The 23,852-nt window shown below is 41.9% G+C and overlaps 1 protein-coding gene across 1 annotated transcript in view; it reads left to right on the forward strand.

The window, feature by feature from the left end:
* The first annotated feature begins 12,577 nt into the window (after positions 1-12,577).
* The window catches only part of LOC136099669 (ALK tyrosine kinase receptor-like), a 74,192-nt gene continuing 62,917 nt past the window's right edge, over positions 12,578-23,852 (forward strand). Inside the window, exons 1-2 of the mRNA XM_065834098.2 lie at positions 12,578-12,647; positions 13,901-14,001. Coding sequence (XP_065690170.2) covers positions 13,954-14,001 — 48 coding nt within the window. The 5' untranslated portion in view covers positions 12,578-12,647; positions 13,901-13,953. The remainder of the gene's footprint in view (positions 12,648-13,900; positions 14,002-23,852) is intronic.

Below are 23,852 nucleotides of genomic sequence, written 5' to 3' on the forward strand. Positions count from 1 at the left end.
AAGTTGCTTATCTCATGTTAGGCTAAGACACGTGATTTTGCCCTTTTGTGCTAATCCTGCTACATGGAAATGAAGTCCAAAAGCGTGGGCAGTCGAGAGCCCAGGCTGTCATTTGTGTCCAGGGTCTGGTACTGGGTTTGAACACTGCCAAGGTTGGATTGTGTTCAGAAGCAGGACCTGGGAGGTACAAAGTCAGCACTTGTTCCCCAAGGAGATGTTTGTTTCTCCTTTCAATTTAGAGCCTGAAATGCCATTTGTTTAATGTTGCTGTTTAAATAATGATTTATAAGACTCCAGGCCAGCCATGGTGCAGCTTAATGACTGCTATAATTTATGTATGCCACTGGCTATATAAACACTGCTGTAACTATAAAGGATGTCTCCCACAAATTTTGCTTTGATACTGATTTGATACCATTCATTTTCCTTTCCTTGCACATCTTTTGTGTGTGTTGGTTGAGGCCACTTGACTCAGTGATCCAGGTCATTTTGGCTCACCTTGCCAGGAGTCATTGGGGCTGGGAAATGAAAAGAGCAAATATCTATTTTTGTTACAAAATATTTTAATTAAGAATCAAGTTTTCTTGAGCTTGGATGCAAACAGCTGCATCAAGTGGCCCATTAAAAAGGTCATTTTTATTTGGGCTTTTTTGGTTATCCATTTGTTCTACTAGTTAATCATCTCTTTTATCCAATTCATTTTGCGTTTGTGCACACAGTAGGCAAACAAAAAAGAGACAGGAATAAGTCAAGCATTGTCACAGAGCCCAGCCGTTCCCCAGGCTTCAGCTTTGCTATTTGTGTTCTCTAACCTATACAAGGAGCATGTATATACGCATCTAATGTAAATCTGAGCTAATTCAAGCCCCGTCTCCACAGAGATGAATGAGCATGCAAATCTGCTGCTTTGTTTTGGAGGAAAAGCTCCTGGAATTGCTTGATGTCTAGTTGCAGCCGATGGCTTTTGAATACAACAGTCAGTTGACTTCAGGAGATTTGTGCTCCTGGGCTGCAACAAAGACAACTGGGAAGACAGTAGGTGCTCTTGAATGCCTTGGTTCTGTTATAAATAGTGCTAATGCAGTAATGTGCTTGGAAAACTGCCTTTAGAAAGTTAAATGAATTGAGTAAACAGAAAAACTCCATTGCCTACAGTAACCCCTCCTCTGAATCTCCGCATATCGTATCCCAGCAGCTGCTGGGATAAAATATGGACGTTGCTGAAAAGATTGCAGATGAACTGAGTGGGCCGTGAGAGCTGGTAGTAAACGTGGGTGTTTCTTCAAAACCATTTGTGCAGTAATTCAGAAAGACAAAAGTACTTCTGATTTCGCGTAAAACTTTTTAAGAGTGTCATGATGTTACTAACCTGATGGAAGTGCTCTGGGCCTTGTTGCATAACTTTTCTTTAGGTGGTACTTCCAGCAACATGGTACCATATAGGTTCATTGCATACCCCTAGGAGAAGGGATCACCTACTGAGTTACCAGAGTTACTTCCTATGGTTTTCTGGCATCGTTTGCACACTGACCTGAGCCCACTGTGACTGACTTGTGACATGCGAAGAGCTTTGCTTCTGACGCAGGGAAGGCTCTCAGCGGTGTCTCCAAGAGTGCACTTTTGCAAGGAGCACGGCAAGGCCAAGGAAGATATCTTCTCATTGCTTTAAACCCTCACTGAGGGGCCTGCAGAAATTGTTAGCAGCCAGCTCTGAGTTACTTGGTCTATTTTTTCTCCAAAGCGCTCCTCTGTAGTCAGCCTTGACCCTGACTGAAATACAAGGGCACTGTGCAGCCCGTATGCGGCAAGCCAAAATTGCTCAAAGGCAGGTGAAAAAAATTGAGCTGACAATAACACAGAGCACCCTTTTCAGGAGCCAGGGTCCTTTATTAAAAAGGTTTGGCATGTATTCCCCCCACTCCTGAATTGATTTGCGCCATAAAATGAGCCTGAAGAGAAATAGTGGTTGTTTTCCTACATGCTTCATTAATTTTTAGTTTTGGCAGGCAATATAAATAAAAGTATCAAGTGCACATCTAATTGAATCACCAGTGATTCCCAACTCCCTGTAGTACCAGGGAACATGATGTAGCTGTGCTGTTTAGCAAGCACAGATGAGTTAGGCAAACAGTGGCTCAGTCTGCCCACAGGCTTTGGTTTAATCTTGAGTATTTACCCATTTAATATGAGACAGGGCAGGAGCTGTTGCAGTGTGGGGTTTGCAGCACAGACCTCTTCCTACCTCTAGGAGCAGTGAACTGGAAGCACATCTTTGCAGAAAGTCAGGAGGTTCCAATTAATTGCATCTACACCCAGATTTTTGTGGAAGGGCCCTTGCACTTCTCAAGCTTGACCTCCTCCATACATGCTGACTGTATGATGTTGCTAAACTAATTCCTGCCTCCTTCAGATGGCTGACCTAGACCATCTATCTCTTAAAAAAATAAAAAAGACCTTGTCCTAAGTAGCTCACTTGGCCAAAATCAAAGGATGAGAAAACTCCTATAGGTAAGGAAAATTATACCCACTGGGCTGGATGATCTCTGACTCCTTAGCTGTCAAGGGAACTGAGTGCCTTCAGAAAAAGAAGTACTCAAGTTCATTTCTGAGTGGATGGTACTGGCCTCTAATTATAATGTTCAGTGATCTCTTTTCATAAGAATTGGCTCCTTTCCACATTGCTAGCTGCCTTTCACTGCTTGGCATAGGTAAAATGTATTAGCGATTTTGGTATCTTGGTAGTTATAGTCTGCTGTGGGCTCCCTGACTCAAGAGGAGGGGAGTGCAGGATGCATGAGCAGGAGTGAGTATAGAAGAGAAAGAAAACGACAAGCAGAGATCAGGCTGTTTTCTCTCTTGCAGTGAGGATATGACAATGGGAGATATCTAAGTCATAGGTAGTATGTGCTGACACGAGGGCATGATGAAAGCTTGTGTTCTTTCCAAGCCATGTAGTCATGTTGTTCCAGAGCTAGATAGAGAAGCTAGACTTTAGGACTGTCAGTATAGCAGTAAATTCACACATAATTAAAAATCTGTCATGTGTATTGTGCTGGTTTTGAGAAGTACCACAGAGCAGACTGCAGGATTTCAACCCTCTTTTCAAGGGTCAAAGATGGCTTCCAAGTTAAAATATCAGGAACGCCTGGGGAACTGAAGGTCGCCGTTAGGTGGACTACTAGATATTTAACAAGATTAAACAGACCAAACAAAACAAAATAATTACTTTGTCAAATAATTACTGGGTTGAAGGAATTTCACAAGGTGTTTTCCTCTTTGGTGCTCCCCAGGATCCTATGACCTGTTGGAGAAGAAGGCAGTTCAGTAACCTAAAGTGGTTTTTGTTTTCTTTTTCTCTAGGATCTGCCTCTGGCTCAAAAATGTCTCTGGAGGGTTCCTTCAGCTGCTGGAACGGAACGGCGATCAGGCTGGGGCAGGCGTGTGACTTCATCAGGGACTGCGCCCAGGGAGAAGATGAGGGAGAAATGTGCAGTGAGTAAAACGGAACCCCCAGGCTGCAGCCTCCTTTTCCAAAAGCACTGATCCTTCTGAATGCTAATGCCTGAGGCTTTAGCACTAATTTAGCACTAACAAAAGACCACTGTGCTGACCAGTATCTATAGGCAGTTTTACTGGATGTTTGTCTGGAGCAGACCATTTGAAACGTTCCTTTACTCACTTACATTACAGAATCACAGAATGTTAGGGATTGGAAGGGACCTTGGAAGATCATCCAGTCCAATCCCCCTGCCACAGCAAGAACACCCAGATGAGGTTACACAGGGAGGTGTCCAGGCGGGTTTTGAATATCTCCAGAGAAGGAGATTCCACAACCTCCCTGGGCAGCCTGTTCCAGTGTTCTGTCACCCTCACTGTGAAGAAGTTTCTTCTCAAATTTAAGTAGAACCTCTCGTGTTCCAGTTTGAACCCATTGCCCCTTGTCCTATCATTGGTTGTCACTGAGAAGAGCCTTGCTCCATCCTTGTGACACTCACCCTTTGTATATCCGTAAACATTAATGAGGTCACCCCTCAGTCTTCTCCAAGCTAAAGAGCCCCAGCTGCTCCCTCAGCCTTTCCTCATAAGGGAGATGCTCCACTCCCTTCAGCATCTTTGCTGCCCTGCGCTGGACTCTCTCCAGCAGTTCCCTGTCCTTCCTGAACTGAGGGGCCCAGAACTGGACACAATATTCCAGATGTGGTCTCACCAGGGCAGAGTAGAGGGGAAGGAGAACCTCTCTGGACCTACTGACCACCCCCCTTCTAATACACCCCAGGATGCCATTGGCCTTCCTGGCCACAAGGGCACAGTGCTGGCTCATGGTCATCCTGCTGTCCACCAGGACCCCCAGGTCCCTTTCCCCTACGCTGCTCTCTAACAGGTCATTCCCCAACTTATACTGGAACCTGGGGTTGTTCCTACCCAGATACAAGACTCTACACTTTCCTTTGTTATATTTCATTAAATTAGTTCTGTAGCAGGTTCTTACAATGCTCTTAGTGCTTTATCTCTTCTAAAGTCCTGATCAAAAATGCAAATGAAGTATAGCCTGAATAGCTAGATGCCTTATAGAATTAAGATATGTGTAGTTTGTTAGAGCTTTTAATCAAAATGTAGCACAGCATGTGGCAGAAGGGGGAGGAAGGAGAAAAATTCCAAGGTGAAAAATGAGTAGAGCCAGTAGCTTGTCTTTGACCAATTCCTTTGTCTTTGTAATTCCTCCTGTTTTCCATCCTCTCTTCTGCAGTAAGTAGTCTAATAAAACACAGTGGAACATAGATAGCAACCTGAGTTTTCTTAAAACTTCATGTGTCTGAATACTTTGTAATTGTGTTGCATAACCTAGATGCTTTAGGACTTTCCCTTAAGGAGTGGTGGATCGTCAGCTGTATGGTTATCCAAAGGGCAAATGTATTAAGAAAAATAATCGTTGGAAGTTCATCATTTATCAGTTTGAAGTTGCCAAGGGTTTAGATTGCGGGGTGACAATAAAACCCTGGCAGATGTATTGTTAACCTCCTCTCCCCCTACCCCTTCTCCCTTTTGCCCCTCCCTCTCCCCCCTTCCCACTCAGGACAGGCGATCGGGAGGGAAAGAAAGACAGAGAGAAGAGAGTTGGAAAAATTAAAAATGTTTTACTAATGCTACTAATAAGAATAGAGAAAATAATACAAAATACACAAAACCAATCTTGAAAGTCCCAGCAACTGCAGAGCCAGCACCCAAAGTCCTGGATTGGACTCTGCAGCCAACCAGAGCTGGATTCAGTCTGTCACTGGGCCTCAGTTCACAGGGACGACTGGCAAGATCCTCTCCTAATGTTGGCCATAAGCAGAAGGGAAAAAAGGCACGAGATCCTCGTGATCTCCCACTTTTATATGAAGTATTCACGTGAATGGAATGTTATACTCAGTTGGTCAGTTTCTTGGTCACCTGTTTCTGCTTGCCTCTCTTGCGAGATGTCCATCTGTGCTTATCAATAAGTTTGCATTCCATTGCTAGGTTTACCAAAACATGTATCTGGTTCTCCAGGAAAATGCAGTTAATATGAAGGCTTTAGCTGACAGGCAAATTCACTAAAAGAGAAACTTGTTTTTTAACAAAAGCAGGACAGAAGTGTATGTGTCACAGCTGATCTAGCCTATGGACTTTTGTCAACAGAGCTGCATTGATTTGGTATGCAAAAAATGTGTTCCCTGACCAAAGTACCAGTACTGGCAAAAGTTTTTGGAATAGAAGAGGCAATTATTCTCAGTTTAGCTTTCTATGTGACAGCTAGAGCAGGGGAGAATCTGGGTAACTCAAGCAAGCTGTGTTGATACAGGTGATGTCCAGACTTACAGACCTTTGCTGTTTCTTGTAGACACTTAACATAAGAGTGACACGTAACTTCTAGCAAATTCCAGTTATTTGCTGCTAACAAAGAAATAAAAAAATAGATTTTATTGGTGTGGAGAAGAGTAGTTTGATCTGGGATCATCTAGTGAACTAGTTAAAACCTTGCAACTGTACACTTCTCCATTATGTTAGACATTGTTATAATTTGAAGTTGTATTAATTAATGACACACACTCAGTGAATGTTAAATTTGCTTTCATAGGACCAGCGTTAGTATAGAGAGAGATTATTTACCAGCAACTGTATGTCCAGATACACTGTCGTGTTTATCTGCTGTAAATGGCTCTGCCTTATGAGGGTGATCCTGTACCAGTGGAACCAACAGAGCTCGCAGGTGGAGCTGGACCAGTCGCTGATGCAAACTAAATACAGCCATGGGATGAGGCAGGCCTAGAGGAGAACACTCGCCTATTCCTTTCAAACATCGGGAGCACCTGTGGCTGGTGTCTTGTCCATATTCACATGTCAGGAGGCTGCTTTTACCCCTGGCTGCCACCCTGTATCCCATGGTTAGACAGCTGCTGAAGTCCCCTGTCTCTCTCACCTAAGCCATCCACAGGGGTTGGTTTGGGTGCCTTTTCCTCTTCCATGCACCATTCATCTGTAGCTGTTTGCATAAAGCAGTAAATAGCACTTACAGTTGTATCAGCAAAGAATGTATGGAGAATGTAAATGAGAAAATGTAAAAAAGCAGAAGATATTTAACCACCTGTTTAGCAGAGCACCACTCCGCAGCTTGAGGAGAAGACTACACGTCTTGTTTTCAACCCCAGATACTGGGAATGAGAGTTCTTAGAGCCAAAGGCCCAAAAAGCACCGTCTTCCACCCAAAAAACAGAAAAGACTGGCTTGCCAGAGCAAGAGCTCGAATTGTGGGTGTGTGTCCTTATCCACACATAAGCCTGCTCAGTTGTATGGCTGATTTCTCTGCTTTTTCCTTGTTACTGTCTTGAATATTGTTGGCATAAGACTTCTTACACAAAACAGAGAAATTATCTAATGTTTTACCTGTCAGTACATCCACATGGCAGCCTAACGCAAAACATATGTCATCTTTCAGCATATCAGTTGTCATTTTACTCCTGAGCAACACGGATGTTTTCATCAGCTTTTTGCAAGTGTGGCAAAAAGTGATTCAGATATATAAAGCAGAAAAGTGGTTCCCCAAATGCTTCTGCTTACACAAAAGAGCTGTCAGCAAAAGATGCTCGTGAACTGAGGGGAGAGCTTTTAAAATGACCATTAACCAAAAGCTTCTGTCTTTGAGCTTCAAGGAGATGCTGGATTTTTTTTTTCCTTTCACAGTCAGGTGAATCAGTGCATGTACTGATTTTGTTTTTCTTTTTTCTTTTTTGCTGTGTGATTTTTTTTTTTCCTATTCATTGGATTTTTGCTCTTTTCTTAGCTGAACAAAATCTCCCTAAAGCCAGCTGTTTGTTAACATCTCTTTACTTATTAATGCTCAATGAAATGTCACGGTGCTTGTTCTGCATGCAATCAACTAGTCTGTGTAGAGAGTATAAAATCAGAGGGATGACTCCTAGAGAAAAGCATATTCTTGTTTGAGTCATAATCTAATATTCTTCCAGGAGCAAAAGACAGTTTCAAAGAGGCAGATGTGGTATTGGATGCCAAACTGTGTTGATTTGGGATCAGACATATAGATTTAACAGACTGATGAAAGTGCCACACTGAAAATTACTTCACCGAAGAATACTTTGCAGACATACATTAACACTTCAGATACTGGTTGTCTTATGTCTTTGCTAGTAAATTCATGCTTTTATGGATTATAACTTACTGCAAAAAAAATAATGTACTTATTGTAGTAGAGAATCATATGTCTAGTATACCTGGTATGGTACAGGACAGATGAAAATTCAAATTATTTACTAATATAGATTGGCAAAGCTCTACTTTACAGAAAGGGAGAATTTGTTTCAGTGCTTTTGTACTTCTGTTTTTAGTTAACAATATATTGGATTTTGGTTCAGGAATCTTTTATCACATGAGAGCAAGCTTGGGCAAAAAATGAAAGTTTTACTGAGAAAAAGTGCATATGCTTTTGGCTAGTCCACAATTATTTTAATTCTGGCTCAAATTCACCAAAGAATTTCAGCCTGGGAAAATAGTGGATAGGAAAGATATGGATATATTAAAAAAAAAGAAAAAAAGGAGATGCTGACTGCTGACAGTACATTTATTATTTAGAGATCCAGAACTAGGAAGATTCACCCAGGATATCAGAAACCCAGGTCTGATTCTTTCTTCTGCCTAAGTAAATGTGAACCCTTATTTCCTATTTCCATTAAGAGTTTCCAAGACATTGTGGTCTGGAGTTCTGGTCTAGTTCAGAAGAAAAAGGGTTGCTCAAGTGTGTCCTGAGGCTGCTCTTCCATGTTTTGCAAGTTTTACCTGGAACAGGGATTGAAAGTAATGTCCTCCATCTTTCAAATAAATCTCATAACCACTGGATTATAGCGTAATTTTTACTCTTTGCCTCATTGACTATATAAGGCTGCTGAACACATTACCAGGTGAGGTAAGGAAGACGAGTATCTGATTTGTGAAAGGAGGGACTCGAGCTGGGCAGTTGGAGGAGTGCGTGCACACACCTGGCAAAAGACAGCAGCTGGACCAGGAACCTGTAAGGTTTGAATTTGTGATAACATGACCAAAAAAGCATAGATAAGTAATTCCACAGGGGCCAGTTTACTTTCCAGGCAAAAATGCATGAACGAACCGCTGGATTAATTTATAGCCTGGTGACAGATACAGCCCAGCAAAGTCTCCCTGCGAGCAAAATGATGAAGTAACAACCTATTGCCCTGCAGCGCTCTCTGAAGGTTCCTGTCTTGCACACTCTAAGCCTTTTGCTTCTGTCTTGATCAAAAGCTGTACTTCTAGCAATAAATTCTAACCTGTGGCAGTTCTGAACTCAGCAAAGCCTTCTGGCATTAAAGGATAACTCTTCATTGACTGTGTTGAAAAGTATCTTCCCTTTTTATGCTTCATTTCTGGTAGCGTTTGGCTGACCAACTTTGCTAGGGGCAGCCATTGAAACAAGCTCACGTTTAAGATTCATGTGCTTCTTTAAATTGTTTGAGTAGCTGATCTATTTGGCTTCCGAGATTTCCTCCTAAATTTATTAAAGGTTCATACGTACGAGAGTAGTCTTTTATGCTTGTGTCCTTTATAATATGAGTCTAGAATTTCACCCAAAAATTTAAACTGTAGTACGTGGTTGGTTTACACTTAGTTTGGAATCAAGAGCCTGATCCATTCACCTCATAAATTATCCCAGTTGCTAATTTTTCTTGCTGTTAAAGGATGAAAAATCTGAGTGAAAACAAAAATCCTTGAATTTATATAGATTTTGCTTGAAAGATAATTCATTCTGAAGGCTTGAAAGTATTTACCTAGGAACATGTTTAACACCCTATGGCTTCTCTCTACTTCATCACTCAAATAAAAGCAGAGACGTTCCCACAGTGCTCCAATCTCACTGGATTACTCTAATCTCTATCCTGTATCCACAAGCTACACCTTAATCCTGCTAAGGTCTAAGTCTTCAGAGGTTTCTGTCAGTAATGATAATATCCAACATGGCACGTTTCAATAGACTTAACTTTTGCCCCCTCGTTTACTTAATTCTCCAATAAAGTCAGGTTAGCTTTCCCCCATCAGTGCAGTGTCTGCACCAATGTGAGTTTGAATTAAAAACATTCAGAAAATTGAGAAGCACTCATCGACAGAGAAGCACCAGGCAAAGAGATCTGTGTGGAGTAGCAATACGTGGAATCGCAAATGCTATATGTATTCAAAATAAGAAAGAGCAACTGAGAAAAATGCATCCAGTGCATGGGACATCTGAAAACTCATAAAAAATTAATTTGTGGAGGAGGAATGAAATTTTCTGGGAAAGTAATAGCTTCTTATTTATGCCCTTTACTGTCCATCTACAGTGAGCTTTTCATGGCCTCCAGGCAGGGTTTGCTACTTAGATGACTCCTCCTGCTGCTCTGACTTGTTTACATCATCCTAGGTAGTGTATGGCCATGAAATGAATTTGGTTGGACACTGAGCCAAGCTGCTTCAGTAGGAATTCAGGACACATTATAATTTGTCATTTTATTTCAATCCCAGCCTCAGGCTGCACAATGAAATATAATCAAGTTCTGTAGAGGGGTACAGCACAAGGAAGCAACTCTCTGCTTAACAGCTCCACATTTAAAGACTAGGCTGAATGAATTATGCGATTTTTAAAAGGAAAAACTTGAAAAAGCTTTAAGTCCAGGTTTCCATCTTTTCATAGCAAATTTGTATGCTTGCAGAAAATAAAGATAAAACATTGCTCTCACCTTCATGTCAGGTTCTAGGTTCAAATTTGGCCCTACTAAAAAGAGACATATGTAAGATTTGTTTCAGTTTCCTCTATGAAGTGAGATGAGATCCAGGCTACTAGAAAATCAAATACTCATGGTCTAGAAGCTACAGTTGTGGGATTCCCCAGCTGTTTTCTACAGGGTAGACCAAGGAGAAGGTGCATGTGCCACTGGCAAGGAATTGCCTTTTGAGGTGTGTGAGTAAAAGCAGAGGCCCTGTGAGTAGGTATTTAATGGACCTGCAGTCTCAGCCAGGGAGTTCTGCTGGTATTTGAACATTTCGAATGATCTGGGCTTTGGGTACTGGTGCCTCAGTGTCTGGCACCCGCTTTACAGACAGAATATTTCAGGCAGAAAAAATTTAATAGGCACAAGAAGACCTGAATTCGGGAGCCTCCTCTTTTCATAGAGAGAATAATGAAATTGCCCATATCACCTGAATAACACATCCTTTTGCTTTAGGAGTTTGTATTCTATCCTCCATTTTGTAAGTTAAGAAATTTTTACTCTACTTTTGACAAGCAGTTGAAAGGAAAAACTGATTTCCTGGATATGGAGTTTTATGATGTGTTTGCACATGAACTTTCATTTTTATCTTGCAGTTTTACAGATTTCTTGTCTCATTTTCCTTTATTTCAAAAGAAAAAACAAAACAAAACAAAACAAACCCCACAAAACAAACAAACAAAACCCAACAAAAACGACCCCCAAACCCACAAGAAAAAAAGGAAGATAGTTTTAGGGGAAGTTTTAGGGGAACATGGAAGGAGAAAACAAATATGGACTAAGCTTTTTTAAGGGCAGATATGAGTATACAGTGGTGTAAAAACTGTGCGAAGTCAGAAGTATATCATCATCCCTTTTGCAGCTACATCTGTTCATCACAGCAGTTTTTCGAGTTTATTGGAAGGAGGACCGCCCCAAAGAGCAAGCGTGTCCAGGGGCTTTGTACTGCCAGCCCCAAGGACTGGTTAGTCTGGATAGCAGGCTAAAATGACTGGTTGCTGTTCTTCTCTTCTGACAGCTTTCTTGCCTAATGTAATTCTGTATTAAAAAGACACTTTTTTCTCCCAGGCTAGCTTTGTGCTCTATCTTTTCCCCGGTAAAACCCAGTTTTTGCCCTTTTATTATTGAGAAGCCCTCTGATATCTGACAGAGTTGTCAGCAGCACCCTCGGTGCAGAATCTGCATGAAGAATCATTAGAGATTCACTAAAGGTGAAAAATCATGTTATAGTGATAGTGATTTTACATGGCATTTTATAAGGTTTGTTTTCTGCTGAGGTTACTTAATAAGTACAAAGTCTGGCCTCACATTGAAGAAGAGAAATGCAAAGGCAGAACTAGACAACAGTAGAAACTAGGGAGGCAGTGGGTGTTTACTGAGGGTGATGAGTAAAATAGCTTCATGAGTTTTGAAGGAAATGTGTGATACATGGCCGAGTAGAGGATGTTCACCTGTGTCAACGTAAGTAGGGCACGAGATGTGCTTTGCATCCTGTGTAAGAACTTGCAATGTAGATAGAGAAGGAGAGGAAGGCATGAAGTTACTTTGAATGAGATGACTATTACTTTAAAGCTGGTTAATTTAAAGGTAAAAAACTAGTGTGCCTTTATTGTTTGGAGCTGGAAACTTGCCTGAAATCCCAAACCAGTGACAGAATGAGTGGGCTTCAAAGCCTGAAAGTATGGCTTAAAATAAACTATCCTCTTCTCACCAAACAGATCCACAGGTTCAAAAACTGAGGCACAAAATGATTCAGTGCTTCTTCACCTGAGACCACAATAGTGTTCACAGAGAGAAGTCATGTTGCTAAGCTGGGCTGACCAGAGATCTAGACTGTAAGGGAGGGGAATCATGTCAGGAAATTATCCAAGATCTCCTTCCATCAAGCTGCAGAAGCAAGGGTTAGGAAAGCCATCTCCAAGGTGTAACCTTGGGTGGGTGGAGCTGTAGAGACCAGGTATTTAGGAGACTCCAGAGTGTATAATGAGATGCATCTTTTCACTCGGATTCGTCACAGTCTGTGGGTTGTTTCCCTTGCCACTCCCATCCCCATGGTCAGGCAGGTACGCGACCCCACACAGAAGGACTGTGGGGGTGACTGTGTGCCCTGGGCATCTTGGTCAGAATAGACACTGCAGCATTTCTGTGTGCCCAGGAGTCTCCTCCTCAGCTCACCTGGGTTCTTCTGTGTGTGTGTGTGTGCGTGTTTGTCTTTCCCTCTTGCAGAAAATCTTCCCTCTGGCTTTTACTGTTCGTTTGAAGAAGGAGACTGCGGCTGGTTGCAGGGCCCTTCTGCGTCCCATCCTTCTCCATGGCGGATTGGGAGCCCGGAGCACAACCGCTTTCCTTCAGTAGAAGGTGTGTGAGAGCAAATAGTAAGTGCAGAGAATGAGCAGTGGAGAACAAAAAAAAAAAATTACACAAATTGGTTGGGAGAAACAATAAAACACAAGGCGTGTTTTCCTGTGTATTTATATATCCAGCCTCTGGTGGAAAAAAAAAAAAAAGCCATCTTTCTACTCTGAGTGCTTTGAGGAAACGACTAACCTGCTCACTTTCTGTCTTGAGGGTATAGACTGGTACTTCATGTCTCCTTGACTGACACCAAATACTGATCTTGACGCTTTCTAAACAACTTCACACCAAATATTCATCTGCATGACCCTCCTCCATACTGATCTGTGTTTTTCTTTCCAGTTTTCCTTTTTACATCCTATGTTTCCCTGTTCTGCTTATTTTTTCCCCTTCTCATTTCCTAATTCTTCTTTTCTTTGCTCCATTGTCCCTTGACTTCCACTTCTATGGATAATTACAGAAAAACTGGTGGTTTATAATCCAAACATTGTTTTAGAATGTTAGATTCAGAGTGAAACATGAAGAGAAAGATTCTCTACTTTTGTGTGAGCTGGTATAGGCTACGGTGCGTTTGTGCCATCTGATGGCTCAGACCACAGAGTGACAGAAGGACAGGTGAAAATGAAGGCAAAGAAAGGGAGTACTGTGGAAAGCTGGCAAGTGCTGGTGATTCATGATTTGTCTATGCTGTAGAGGCAATTATTTCAATGAAAGCCCAAATAACTGGACTCTAAGTATTGGTACCCTCCTGAGCTGGGGGGGCAGAGCTGAAATAATGCAAATAACACACCTTTTCATGCAGAGCTGCCAAGGAGGAACCCTGGTGTTACTACTGCCCTTGTTCCTCTTTTTACAAGAAGTGATTAAAGGACTAAAGAGGCTTCCAGCTGCATTGATATTACTCTGGTGGTGTCTTACCACAGTTGTATTTTGTTTTGGGATTGGCTAAGATAAATATTCTCTTTCAAGTTACCTTTTTTTCATAAAAGATACATTTTGTTATTCAGCCTTGCAAGGATGATGACTCTGAAGTTATGGAGAAAAAAAGAAGATAGCTGTAGGGGGTAGACAGACTTTTTAAGTGTGTTTCCTGAGTATGTTTGTTGGGTTGGTGAAGCTGCATCCCTTGTAAATTGAAAAAGCCTTCTGCTCTCTGTAGCTGGAACCAGCTAACATAGGTTCTGAGGACGTTTCACAAACCCCGAAACCAGAAGGTGAATGCTGCAGTTTGACTTTCTTCCTGCTCTTTTATCCAGGTTGTGCACTTCTCCTTAACACCAGCAAAGCACCTGCAGTAGCAAACACTGTCATGACCAGCACTGCGTTTCCAGCTCCTCTGAGGAACTCTCCCTGTGAGGCAAGTCCCAATGTTCCCTTTTCTTTTGCAACTTACAGAGCTTTTGTGTGCTTGACTCTGGTTTTCAAACATAGGCACTGGGTCAGTAACACAGCAACCACTTTCTCTGATGGCTTATCTGTAAAATACATGAATTTAATGCTTCTGTGTGCAGGTGAAAGATATGGTTATCTACTTGAAATGCTACAAAATGCGCTCTGAAAAGCTTAGCGTATCTTGTCCTCATTGTATGGCCTCACATGATGTATTACAATCTTCATAATTAGGTGTATCTGCTGTAAGGGTATTGCAGCCAGCATGACATAAACGCAAAGAGGGAGAAGCTTACTGTACGAACAAACACTGTATTTGCAAGATCTGAGAAAGCGTAGGCTTCAGGGCTGCCCCTGAGCTGCTCACAAAATACAGTGCATGCTTCCTCTAGCACAGCTGAGATTTGAGCTGGCTGCTCCTCAAGCTGCTCCTCAAGCTGCTCCTCAAGCCTACCAACCCTCCCGTAGGCCTTGTTCATAGGTGCACTGAAGTTAACAGCAGCAGAGATAAATTGATGTAGAATGGAACCAGGTTCTTATTCAAGCAGAAAAGCTGTTGACAGTTTTATGACATCAATGTAAGCACGTATATCGAGGCTTGCCAGCTCTACACAAATGGTTGTCATTTCTGAGTCAATTGTACTTAACCCTTAAACTGCAGATTACAGAAAGATGACCTGTCTGCATCGCTTTAGTCTATAGCCTCACATATTGTATTATCACTGATAGGACTTTGAACCATGCCTGGTGACTTAGACCATTTCACATCTTGCATGGTCACCCTGAAGTATCACACAAGCTCCTGGATCCTAACAAAGCAGAGTCTGGTGTTTGTTGGCTGAGCACTGAACAGACAAAATAATCAGATTCTCTCTGTTCCACTGATCTTAAAATGCAGAAAGGACGAGAAGGGATGCATTAGAAAGTCCTCTGGAATGAAAGCACGTAGAAATGTTTCTCTGGCTTACAGTTTGGTTTGGTTCACTTCTGTTGGATATCTCTCTTCATATAGCAAAGCTCGTCTGGGTTTGCTGTCTTGATATATTAATGTCCTCTTTCTTTAGGAAATACTTTCTACCTTGTTTTTCCTCCCTTCTGTGACAAAGGCATATGCAGGTTCTCAATATTTTAAGGCCTTGTTCTGCTATGGACCGGGAAGAGCGAGTGTTTTTCATAATCCACCTGACATAGGAAGCAAAGTGAATGATTTCCCAATATGTGATTTTTTTTTTCTTGTGTATACAACAGTGCAAATAATTAAACTTGCCGTCGGGGGAGAAGCTGCCATATATTTCATCTGCTCACATGCCATCCCACCTCCGTCACTCCCCTTGGCAGTTAAAAGGCATCCGCACGCATCCAGCATTGCAGCTGTCGGTAATAAAGAGTGAAGGAGTTTGGCAAGGGTTTTGTCTCTTGCCTTTTCATATAGTGTAAAAGCTTCCCTTCTCAATGAGCCCCTGGTGGCTTCAAGTTCTATTTTACTGGAACAATCTGTCTGTGAGCAGAATAATTTAATTCCACTTTTCAGCACAACACAAGAGGAGAAAGGAGATATTTCCACCCTATGCACTTATTCCTCCAGTAGGTGCCAACAAACTTCCTTATAGTGAAATTATAGTCAGAAAAGAGCTTGTGAAAATACATAGTGCTGTCCTGTATTTATTCACCCTCAATCACTTCTCAGTTGAACTGGCTCAAGTTCAGGCATTAAAAGATGAGTTTTCTTCTACCTGTCGCTGCTGACAGCTCCACCTGGCATGTCACAACCAGGACAGATTCTCTGGCAACTGAAATCCCACAGACAAAAAACCCTCTCATGATTCATGTGGCGAAGGGATATCAGCAAGTGTGTGTGAATTAGACCCATTTATTCTGCCGAAGTCAGAGTGAACCATAAACCTGCCCTCCCTCTTGTATTTGATCCGGCTCACATGCTTCTTCAGATACCTGCTTGCTCTCCTTGCATGCTCACTTACAGAGTGGCTGGTGTTGACAGCTGATTCCAGCATCCCAGAGAGATTCAGCTCAGATTCACATCCTGCATCAATATATGTTAATGATGGAGGCTGTCCTGCAGCCTGTCATTTAATACCCTTTCTCCTCCTTGTATGGCGTGCCTGCCCCAGTGGCAACAGGAGAGCAAAAAGGAGCCCAGCAGACATTCCCAGTTTGCTGATCTGGACTCCTCTCTCTCTGCCACATAGAAGCTCTGGGGCACTGCTAGACCCACTGTTTACCAAAAGCTACTATTTTTCCACCTTCTCCCTTAACTGGCTTTTATTTTATCCAGTCATGTTAGACAATTACACCCACCACAGCAAATGCTGGCACCCTGCTTTTTAGCCTGAGCTGTGCATAGGAATTGATTACTTATCCTCAGCGTGAGGAGGATTACCTGCTGTAGTGCTGTTTACCAGGCTGGAGGATGCTGGTTTTTGGCCAGAATGTCCATGGAAGCAGGACTCAATGTTGATAAGGAAACAGTCAAGCAGTCTACAGTGGGTACCAGCCACAAAGAGTTTGCTAATGCTTCAGGCTTGTTTTTTCTCTCTCAGCGTGGCTGTTTAATCTTCTACTGTGATAGACTGACAACAAAAACAACTGAATAGTCTGAAAAAATGACTACTCACACCTTGGAGACTTGTGGGGTGGTCTGGTCCCAACATCTTCGCTGCTGAGCTTCTGCGCAGCTGTTTGCATCAGGGCTGACACTGGCTTGGGGGCACTCCAGAGCCTGGGTGATCTTTGGTGTATGTGTTGCCACTAAGCACAGGACAAGCACAACCATCCATCTTTGTGCTTTCCCTGGCTTGGGTTTGGTCACGGGGAGCGTGCTGGGCTGTGCTCCCCTGGCGTTTCCCATCCCTTGTGGGAGGCTTCTCGTTAACTCAGAAAGGGAGAAATCAGCCTGACCCACTCTGTACTGCCCCACATGTATCAAAAGATGAGATGAGGGTAAAAATGCATTCAGGGGATACAGTAATACACACAGCCTATACTTTCCCACACGTTTGGGATTGGCCCCAATGTGCCTTGTGTTTTTTGTGTAGCTTTGTATTGAACTTTGCTCCTGTTTGTTTTGAGCAGTTTTATGTTTTCATTTTCTTGTTCTTCAGTGCTTTTGGCAGGTCAGAGCGGTTAGTTTGTGATGCTGCCCTTTGTTCTTGGTTCAGTTAGTTTTTCTCTTTCTTTTTGTTGTTTTATTAAATCTTGGCTAGAGCATCCTGGCTTCAAAGAATCTCTCTTGTTTGCAGTCCAGACAGTCCTTGTTATCTTTTTGTGTTGCACATTCAGTAGAGTCCTTTGCCTGTTGACCCCACTAACTGTGTGTTTAAAATCCAATTTATATGGAAGAGGGAAACTGTGGCACTTCTACTAAATCTTGGGGGAACGCAGGAAGTGGTACGCGTAGTCCATGAAAAGATGCTCGATTACCCAGAAGTAGCCAGAAAGGGGAGATGCAACAAAAAGCTCAGGAAATGCTTGAGTGACCAAACTGAGTCACAGTAATCAAGAGGGAAAACCTTTTAACCCACATGTAAAAGTTCATTGGAAACAAAGCACGTGAAATTGAGCATGCGGATGCACATAAAGTGCGAAGAATTAATACAAACAGTGGCCTGATTTAAAGGCAGAATTTATAGAGCTTGAGTAATAAAATGCGGCACTGTTCACCCCTTCTCTTCACACTGTGATTCCCCTCCTCTGAGTGGGAATCAGTTGGCCTGCACAAGGCTGACAGGGCGAATAGGATCATGAAGTGGTTAGACATTTCCTCTTTTTGAAGAATAAATCCATATGTGTGTTGTTAGTAGCTGTACTCCTGTCTGGGAATCTGGGAAACCACATTGCAATTAAAATCCAAGGGAAGTGCTGTCATCTCAGACACCACCCTTGGCAAAACTAAATTGCTTTGCCACAGCATATAGCCCCTAGGTGCGCACAGTTGCAAGACTATGATGGCCACCTACTTCTCAGTACTTTGCAAAGGTGTCAGAGAACTGACACAAGTGTTGCAGATGTCCAGGGAGTGCTCACCTTCGTGTGGGAGCTGGAGACTCAGTTCTGGCCCCCCATCTGGACAGCGAGGCAGTCCCATCTCCCTGAGCCCCAGCGTTGTTGCTGTACAAGTGCCGAGTCGCACATGTTGACTCGCTTTTTATTCCATTTTTCAGAGATGCTCCCTGCTGTCTGCAGCCTCAGGTTTTGAAGGATGTGGTGATGCCTGCAGATCATCAGAGTCATAACTGTGTCTTCCCAAAGTGTTTGGGCTTCTGTCATAAAAATAAGGAAACCATGTCTAGGACTGCTGCGGTCTGTGAGGGCTTGGTACAGTGTGTACCTGCCTGGGCAGCAGTAGTTGTATCTGTCCTGCGAGGTTTTATTTTGTGGTGCATTGTGACTATTACTTCCGTTTGAAAGTCACTGCAGAAACATGAGCAGTCAGGAGACTGATATTTAAAAAGGCTGCACTTTGTTCAGCACAAGGGAATCTGCGATCGACCTTAGTGCCCTATTTGAGAAATAAAAGCTGTGCAAGCAGTTTTGGTGTAGGCTATAATAGAGAAGGAGAATGAAAACAGAGATGGTGTTGCCTGAATGGTGATGGACTTGAAATTAGCCTTAAATGTTATCACATGCATCTCCAAGAAAGGTGACTCCTTTGCAAGAGGGACTACATTGTGATTGGGAACCACATTATTTCATTGTTCTGTTAAATCCTGGGTCAAACATTTTTGAGGATATAGGTCTGCTGAAAAACAATGAAAACAGATTCCTATGGTAGTAAAAGAGCTTTGTGCCTTTGGCCGTGTTTAGAAAAATGAAAATATTTTTCTGATACTATTTTGACATTTCAACTAGCTATTTCTTGAAAGCCACCATTACATTATGTAAGTAAGTACTAAACTGAGCCAGACTTCTTTTAAACCTGAAATTACTTTTCAAATGTAAACATATTCTCTCTAGAAAATAAATATAATAAGTTGATATAGAACAGTATAGTTGAAGTTTGCCCTCTTGTTCACGTTTATTGATATAAAGATGTTTTCATCCTCTGTGGTTATTAATTCCGTTTTCTTTTCTATGCAAAGCATAGAAAGCATGTAAATCAATAATATAAATCATTCGTTGAGTGCATTCTGAGCCCCATGCTGACACCTGCAGAGTGTATCTCTTTTTCTCCTCTATTCCTTAAGCTTTAAATAACTTAGAAGGATACATGGTAATAACATTGACTCAGAACATTTATGAGCATGAAAAACGCAACATGGATATGCCGCTAGGGCAGCCTTTCATGTGCTTTATTTTGCAGAATGTTGTTAGCATCCTTTTTTATTTTAAAGTGTTGTTTTTACAGTCTGTACAGCTTATTCACTGTTATCTGCCTGTATAATTTCTAGCTTCCTTTGCCACCTGGCTTCTGTGTTGGATTAGATGATCTATAATATCCAAAATTTCTTAAGGCCCGGTCAGTCCACACTACTCTGGCAGCAAAATTATGCACATTTTCTCTTTCTCTTTTGTCGTCATCTCTATTTTGTTATGTTGTTGTTTTTTTTTTTCCTGAAATGTAGGTGCTTTTATCAAGTTCTTGATTTTATGAAAGTAGATATAAGTAGGAAATAATGCGAGAATAAATAGCATGAAAATCTGTTCATATAAAATACAAGGTTCTTTTGCCTGCCTAGGTTGTGTGCAACCATTTCTCATTTCTAGTAAGAAAAACAATATTGCCAATATGATAAACTTCATGCCTCAAACGTAGTTCATATTCATGGACAAAACTTACTAAGACTTGGCAAAGGTGCCCGCAGCTGTTGTCTAATTCTGTGTAAACTGTATTCCAACTTGCAACTTCAGTTTCTATTCAACAATTAGGTGTTTTCCAAGCTCCTTTAATGTCTCACTTCATTTATTGAGTCAGGGCATTCACATCTGAAAACAACTTCCACTGTTTCCTGTCCCATGAAGAAGACCCAATACAAGAGTTACGTTTTTCAGAAAAAGTGTCTGTATTTCAGAATTCCACAGGTCCTGGTCAGAAAAATTTTGAGGAATTCCTTTGAGCAAGGATGATAGATGGGAGGAAACGACTGGGGGTATGAGAACTAAGTAATGTGGGGTCTCACAAGATATAAGCCTGTCATGCAGAGTTGGGGTGTGGGCAGCAAGAGAACCACCAGTGAGATCCAACTGCTGCAGATCCTTGGGAGAAGGATGCCTCTAGGGTCTTCTCCATCTTCTTAAAAATACCTTACTCCAAGACATGCTTGAAGTGTGTTCTTCTTTTTATCTTTCTTTTGGTTATTTGTGCTAAAGACAGATAACTAGCTTTTCCTGCCAGGTAGCACCATTGTACTAAAAGCCCGGGGCATTGCCACCCAGAAAGGGAGGGAAAAGAAACAGCAACACTCTGGAGTGCCACTGGGGAATTTTGTATTTATGCTGCTGTGAATGTGTGTCGTTGGTTCTCAGTCAGGCATTTAAGCACTGGTTTCATACTGGAGTGTTTCTGGCCATTAAACTCACAGGCATAAGCAGGCCCCAGCTTTACCCAGAAGGCTCTGAGTGTTTCTTTTCTTTTGTGCATAAGAAAGTAAAATACAAGTCTCAGTTCTCAGGTGTTCTTGAAATTACGCAACTTGTGCTAGAAAATCTGCCCTCCTTGTTTTTCTTCGCCTCTCTGTTAAACCTGCCAAGTCCTGTTCATATTGATAAGGACTAGGTTTTTGCTCTTTCTTGGGTGAATTTGGTCTCCTGTTTGTCATTTCAGAAATTCCACAAAGTCAGAGGCTAAGGGGATTCTCAGAAGGCATCTTTCCAGATGGTATTTGCAGTATAGTGCATATGGCTGTCTGACCCAAGTTGCCTCAGTATGCTGTGTATTTACCATGGGCTCTCTCTCCCTTCAATTTTCCCCAAATCAGTTTAGAGCATTTCATTGACTGAGTCACTGGGTTTGCATCTGAACAGCTAATCGCCAGCTATGGTGAGTTCTAAAACCAGAAAACAAGGTGCTGTTGAGCCAATGTCTACCTGCAATGCTTAATTAATTTCTCAGTGATGTTTCTAGATTCTGAATATTGTCCTGCTGGTTTAACACAGAGGAAGATGTTTGATAACATAGTGTTAGGAGTATGCCACCAACAGCCCAGATTCAGTTTTTTCCAACTGTGCCACTGCACTACTTACAGGCCACATGGTGTATGTAGTACCATCTGCCACCGCTGATGCCATGTTGTGTGGAATGAATGCCAGCCCCATTCGTAAGTCTTTACTATGGCATCCAGCTCATCATCTGCTCTGGTTCACTTCAGCAGGTGTGAAAAGACCTGGACTGCCCTGCTGTGAAGCTCAGAAACCATGGAAATCACAGCCAAAAATGCCCATTTGGACACAGTGCCAGTCGATTCACTCGGAGCCAGTTCATTAGACTCTGCATATTGCACTTTGCCAACGAGCTGATCTCCCACATCTAATGCCAGCTATGTCTTTCCTTCAAACAGCTGACATGTGTGCAAAGGCATCCATTCCAATTCCTCAATTGCTTCAGCTTTTGCTCTAGTGTTACGTTAATAGCTATCAAAGGCTCACTCTTTTCTCACTCCTGACCATGCAGATGTTGGCTCTTACTGCCTGGCAGGTCTCCAGAAGAGGCAGAGGTCTGAAAGCTCCTGCATAGTAGGAGCTTCAGGTCTTTACCTCTCAAATGTTGAACTGTCAAAATGGCACAGTGAAGTCGCTCCAGTTTACCTGTATGAGAAATTTCACATAGTGCATTACAGCAGAGTTGGCATTAGGATCCTAGAAGTGCCTCGCATATGGGCCCTCAGTAAAAGGAGTTGCTTTAAACTGAGATTAGTGCTTTAAATGTCCACTGGCATTCCAAAGTTATTTAAAAAAATAACTTTTTTCTTGAGGGAAATTACTGAAGTGGATCTGAAAGGTATTCTAATGATATTTAAGGGCAAGAGCAATCTTCACTGTAATTTCAGTAGTCTCACTTTATAGAACCTTGAAAGTAGAAAATACCCAACAGGTTATTTAATCTTGATTGTCACCTGACACTAGGATCATGTATGCACCAAGAGTTAGGAGCAGCCATGCAGATATCAAGATTGAAGGCATCAGCCTCCTACACCATAAACCTTTGTCAGCAGCCTCTTCCACTGGTGGTGGTTCTGCTGAATGTGTGGGTGTGAATTCAGCCCTCCCCCAGCTGCCTCCTGCCCATCACCTCGTGTCAGGTCTGAAGCAGTTCTTTGCAGTCCTGCTCAACTCTACTTTTTCTCTCTGGTGTCTGCGAGGTGAAAATCCTCACAGTTCATCCCATGGTTTCCACTGTCTGACATTGTGGAAATGGACATGGGACTCCACAAGTCCTTTCCCAAACTTGGGGTGAGAGGGAGCTGGTAGTCAGAGTTGAGCAGTGGCTTGTCCCAGACGTGCTGTGGTCTGGTAGGCCCCACTGGTAGTTTGTTGGACTACTGAAAACCTACGTGTCAGTCTTGAACATCTGTGATCAAAATGAGGTAATGGGATGGATTCAGAGACCCATACCTGCATATCAGTTTGTACACCTTATCAATGCTTGTGTCATATGCACTAGCAGTTCACACGCAGGAGGGATTCCAGGCAGGTGCAGTGAATTTTGGACTGGATACAGAGAGGAACCACATCTAGATTTTTTGGTCTCTGCCATCGTCAAATTCAAAGTCACTGCTGGTTTTGCAGCTTTGCAGACAGCAGGTGAACTGCACTGTTTACCTGAATTCAATACTGATCATTAATATAATTGGTACTCAGAATTTTGTTTCATCCGCCTCAGAACTGTGAGCATAAACTAAGAATAAAAGCAAAATTTCTGTCCTTTCAACCCCTAAATCTGACTTATCTGCCAGGACAGACTTACACCATGACATAGGAACAGCAAGGAAAATCTAGCAGTTATGTTTTATGCTGGGAAATGGATATGAATAGTCTATGCTATCCAAGCAAGGAAGTAAGTAATGTTATCAGATATCCCTGTGTAAAATATAATTTTAATTTCTCCTGACTTAGGTCTTTGCTTTGAAGTATTACAAACCAGAGACCTATTTTTTAACATGCATAGATGCTTGATACTGTGCTGAACAGTTTCTTGTGTCCAAAAATCCATAATTAATGTGCCTTTAATAAACTCATTCCTTCAGCATTCTCACTTCTACTGGTTTTGAGATGAGACCCAGCTCCTGCATGTAATATATATGTGTATTTTACTTATGCTCTTCATTAACAAAGACCTAGGTTGTCTGCTTCCCAAGAAAATTAGAAGACTATATTCATGTAACATGGATTCTGAGACTAGCCTGATGCAGAAGGGATTGTTTTTCTTTTAATACAATGAGGGAGAGACAGTCATAAAATGAGAAAACTACATGAAATAGTTTTACATTTGGGAATAAATGCAAAGAACTGGACTCAGTTAGATTAAACTTGATAAAAAAATGTTAGAAATCCAGTTCCCTAAGGTATTTTAATTAATAAAACCTCATTGTTACTGAACTTTAATTGGAAAGTCTGTAGAAACTTGGAAAAAGGTAAGGAAAAACTTGATTATTGAAAAGAGTATCTGGGGGGTGAAGTTTTGATTACTGGTGATGCTTGCTTCTTGCAGCTATTCTCCTTGTGATTTTGCTGCTGCAAGAATATAAGTTTATTGCTGAAAAAGTGGTAAGTCTTAACTTGAATCTTTTAGGTGGCATCTTAATTGAGTGTGATCTTTGTACTGTAGGTAAGAGAAGTATTAGCTTATACCTTTAAAACTGCAGACAA

The sequence above is a fragment of the Patagioenas fasciata genome, chromosome 3 (assembly GCF_037038585.1).
Source record: "Patagioenas fasciata isolate bPatFas1 chromosome 3, bPatFas1.hap1, whole genome shotgun sequence".
NCBI classification, from domain to species: Eukaryota; Metazoa; Chordata; class Aves; order Columbiformes; family Columbidae; genus Patagioenas; species Patagioenas fasciata.